At 32.3% G+C, this 4483-nt stretch overlaps 1 protein-coding gene across 1 annotated transcript; it reads left to right on the top strand.

Moving 5' to 3' along the window:
- Positions 1-451: 451 nt before the first annotated feature.
- LOC107609600 (protein SHOOT GRAVITROPISM 6-like) lies at positions 452-2305 on the top strand. Its single transcript, XM_016311606.3, has 6 exons — positions 452-460; positions 811-900; positions 1011-1088; positions 1450-1517; positions 1898-1997; positions 2102-2305. Exons 1-6 carry the CDS (start codon positions 452-454, stop codon positions 2303-2305), a joined length of 549 nt encoding a protein of 182 aa, XP_016167092.2.
- The last annotated feature ends 2178 nt before the right edge of the window (positions 2306-4483 follow it).

Here is a 4483-nt window from a genome sequence, read left to right as displayed (position 1 = left end):
AGGTTTATCAATTTTTCTTTGCAGTTTCTATCTTCTCAAAACAATTTAGGGTTTTATTACAGAGACAGAGATGGCAAGCTTTCTGTGAAGGAACTCCAATCCTCTGATTCCATTAGATGAATATATGAATATTCGCTTGCTGTTATTGATTTTGTTTATATTGAAGGCCCATGCTACGCATTACGCATTGTTACTTGTTCATATAAATTTGCTTTTTAAGTTGATATGTGAAATGTATACAATGTTTCTTGTGTTGTTTTTTTTTTTCAATAGGTCTTGTTCCTGAAATACCTGAAGATCTATACCACTTGATCAAGAAGGTTGTCTCAATCAGGAAGCACTTGGAGAGAAATAGGAAGGACAAGGACTCCAAATTCAGGTTGATTTTGGTAGAGAGCAGGATCCACCACCTTTCACGTTACTACAAGAAAACCAAGAAGCTTCCACCCATATGGAAATAGTAAGTATCAAATATGCATTTTCTTAATGTGCCTGAACTTTTATTTTGATGACTAGACACCACGATGATGCATTTTATGAGTACTTCCATTTTTTAAAATCCTTGTGGTTCCCTGAATTGGGTTTTGTGTGGTTCATATTTTAATTGTGCTGTTTGTTCAACTTCTTGCTCTTATTTATTTATTTACTGCAACTTTTGGCATTTATAAATGTTTCTAATTTAAATTGTATGCTTTTCTTTCTATCAGTGGGTTTGTTATCTGTATTTTATTGTTTCTAATTACTTCAGAGATTTAAAACAAAACACCTTTTCCATAAATAAAGTTAAAAATAAACACTCGTTATTTGCAGGATTTGACGCTTACTCTATCAACACTTCTACCTGTAGTTTCTATAAATAATGACAGCAGAGATCAATCAGATTTCTCAATTGGACTTAAGGTAATACTATCTGTTCTTACTGTAAGATTCCAACCTTATTGAATATTTATGACACTGATTGTTGATGAAAAAGGTTAAATGTTCTTTTTTAATTCAATAATGTTTGGCAGATGTATAATGAGGTGCAACGTTGCTTTCTCACAGTTGGCTTGGTGTACCCAGATGATTTGTTTCTGTTTCTTGTAAATGTAAGTTGTTGAAAATCTAGTTGAAGTGAATTTTCTATTCTGTTGATAAAAAAGGAAAAGAATAGTAAGCCGAAGGGAGATGAAGTTATACCATGTAAAGCTAAATAACTTGCTAGAAGAAATTAGACCCAAACTAAATATCAGATGAAGGAAGGCAATCAGTTGAACTAGTTTCTGGTTTGATTTAAAGTTGAATCATGTCCTATTTCTTTTACGTATTTTTGTTAGCCTGTGTGTTATGTTGAGGAAGGTGCCTTATTTGCACTGATGTTTCTTCCTTTTCCAAGGAGAAAATTATTTTGTTTCTCCTAATATGATATAAAAGTGTTGCCTTTTTGGCCTACTTTTCTTTTTCTTTCAGAAATGCAGGGTGAAGGAAGAAACATTGACCTTTGGTGGACTTTGTGTTTTGAAGCATCTTTTACCAAGGTTCTTGCTTTTCTGTTGCTGGTGATAATTGTCATGAATCATATTTTCAGAAAGCTTAATTTGTTCGGTAGATACATGAATAGCTTTATACCTTCAAATCGCATCAGGCAATAACATTTTTTGGGGCTGCAGCCCTGACAATGCTTGGGCCCACTGCATCTTCTATTGAAATTCAGCTTTTATTTGGAAGATTGAGTCGTAAACAAGGATTGAACTCTTGGCCACATTTGGTTATAGTAGCTCTAATACCACCAGGCCATGAATTACCTTACCAAAAAGCTTAGACTATATTTGGGTTGAGAGATATGACTATTTTGGTACCTTAACAGTTACTGTCTGTTATTATCTTGTGTAAACTGACCTACAATTCTTATCTGAAGGTTATTTGAAGCTTGGCATAGTAAAATACCTCTACTTGTTGATGTTGTAAAGTCCTTGCTAGAGGAGCCAAGTTTAGGTGTTTGGAAAGCACTTTCTGAAGTAATCCATTATGAACCATGTTCATGTAATTTACTTCTGAACTAACACAGTTTCTTACCCTTCACTTTCTTTTGGTTTTTCCTGCCTTCCTTCTTTTCTTGTAGTTAATTGTGGTTATGGCTTCACATTGTTACTTGGTTGGTTCATCTGGAGAGTTGTTCATTGAGTATCTTGTACGACACTGTGCTTTAACTGAAAATAATCATGGTGATCTTGATATCCTAAATAAGAGAGTAGAGGTAAAATTTCTCCCCAGTCCTTGCTTCTCAATAAACAAGTACCACTTGTGTACAATGATAAGACCATGATTGAAACTAAAATTTACTTTCTTAAATGCCATCTTAGCTTGGTGATGATCATGCCAGAAACTTATATTGTTGTGCCATGATTCAATTTATAAAAGGAACTATGCCACAAACATATAATTAGAAAGGGTGATGAGCAAGGCTATATATATATATATATAGGACCCACATAAATTACATAACACCCAACCTTTTTTAGATATGTTAATCATTCTGTAGACAAAATAAAGAAACCTAAATTACACTTAGCTTCTCTTTACCAACTTCACATGGATAACGTACCATAAACATAAAAAAGGGGTGTACTTCCCATGCATCTTTATTAGTTCTTTAGTCTTTACCTTTTTTTGGTCGGTATTTAAATTCTTTAATTCTAAATATATTTTGTTTAAATTCTTTAATTCTAAATATACTCTCTCTAACATGATCTCAATTGCAAGAACCCTAAGGTCATTCTTTAAATTCTTTAATTCAATCATGGGAATGGTAGGCATGTCAATGATCATTTATGATTTATGGATAATTAAAATTTGGCTAGAAGAAAGATAAGATGTACCACCTACTTTTGAATTTGTATCTGAGACATGGTAATCAATTATACTTCAATTTATATATTTATTTTATTCTCAAAATAAATCTTCCTTCTGTTATCATTCTTCATTAGTAATAAATTAATAATGACATTAGTACTAATGATTAGAACCATGTTATATACTAACTAATATTAGAGCTTTTGATTTGAAGTAGTGGTTTATGCTCCTATGCATTCACTTTTTGTTGCAGGTTTGCTTATACTTTAATTGTTTTCATGTGTGGTAACATGTCTAGGACATATGGCAGCAGGTAGCATGAATAGTTATTGTCTTTCATGTGTATCCTTTTTCATTGTTTGTGTCAAGTGTATACGGTAGAATGGAACAGCTAACAAATTGAATCACACATAATACTTCTCAATTTGTGATTATTATTCTTGTAATTAAGTTATTAAAGAAAATATTAAAGAAAAAAGACTTTTTATTGGTCAACTAAGTGGAACATTTGGCTTGCTGCACTTTCTATAATTTTGAGATTAATGACCTTAATTCAAAGCCAGTATATGGTGAGCATGATCATAATTCTTCTGCTGAAGGGTGTAGTAACAGCGGACATTCTCCTCAATTCTGATTGGGAGAAGGTACTCTCAATACTTATCATGGCAATGATATTTCTTTTTCTTTTCCATTTTTTTCAACTGCTAATGCACCTTTCAGGACTTGCCTGAGGACCCAACTGGAAAATTCAATGACTTCAAGGATTTTGTGGAGTCAAATTTTGATGTTTGCAAATGGATAATACTAGTGACCATCTCAGCACAGGTGTATGACAAACTTTTCGAACGTTATGCTCATAAAGAAGGCTTTGAATGCAAGTATAAATAGCGCAACTACGGCTAGAGTTGAAATGGCAGATATTACCACTATTGATGATGTAGTTAGGCTTGATTGATCTCTGCTGGAAGCATCATCACTATTATAGTAATCAAGAGGGCTTCCACAAAGCTGTTGGTTCCCTTCAAATGCCTCGTCCGGCCAATGAGAGAATTTCCTGTCTAATTTTTCTTGAAGGTTATTGTAGGAGAGATCAAGCACTCCCAAGCTGCTCATGTCACCAACTTGTGGAGGGACTTCTCCAGTGAGTTGATTGTGGGAAAGATCAAGTGCTTCTAATTTCAACAGATTCCCAAGAAAAGCTGAGATTTCACTTGAGAGATTGTTGTATCTGAGGTCTAAATTGATCTGGAGATTTTTTAGTTTTTCAATTTCTGTTTCAGTATGGAAAATAATACAGCTTTTAGTATGGTTGATAGTTTTAGTATGGTTGAATAATACATTGAGGATTATAGTTGATGTATCAATACATTTTGTTTATATTTTGAATTATATTGACTTGCTTGTTTATTATAGTACTTTTCTTTTAGTTTGATAATACGATGAATTTATTTATTTTTTGAAATATTATAAATATTCGAATACAAATTAGATAAAAATTTGTATTAAATTTATATTTATTTTGTATAAAAATAAGTTTATTTTGTAATTAGAAAAATAAAAAAATTCTATTTTACCTTACTGACGGATTTACAGACGGATTTTATGTCTGTAATCAGAGTGTAAGATGATTTTCCAAAGTTTAAATTACAGA

Source organism: Arachis ipaensis, chromosome B7 (genome assembly GCF_059453495.1).
Source record: "Arachis ipaensis isolate K30076 ecotype BB chromosome B7, ASM5945349v1, whole genome shotgun sequence".
In the NCBI taxonomy this organism is placed as follows: domain Eukaryota; kingdom Viridiplantae; phylum Streptophyta; class Magnoliopsida; order Fabales; family Fabaceae; genus Arachis; species Arachis ipaensis.
Note: the sequence above shows the minus strand (reverse complement) of the source record. Positions and strands in the feature narration are given on the sequence as shown.

Excerpts from the sequence above, each read along its gene's own strand:
- LOC107609600 (XM_016311606.3), top strand. Across the intron at positions 1,089-1,449 it reads TGTTTCTGTTTCTTGTAAAT|AAATGCAGGGTGAAGGAAGA; the intron begins GTAAGTTGTTGA and ends TTTTTCTTTCAG. Across the intron at positions 1,998-2,101 it reads TTTGGAAAGCACTTTCTGAA|TTAATTGTGGTTATGGCTTC; the intron begins GTAATCCATTAT and ends CTTTTCTTGTAG.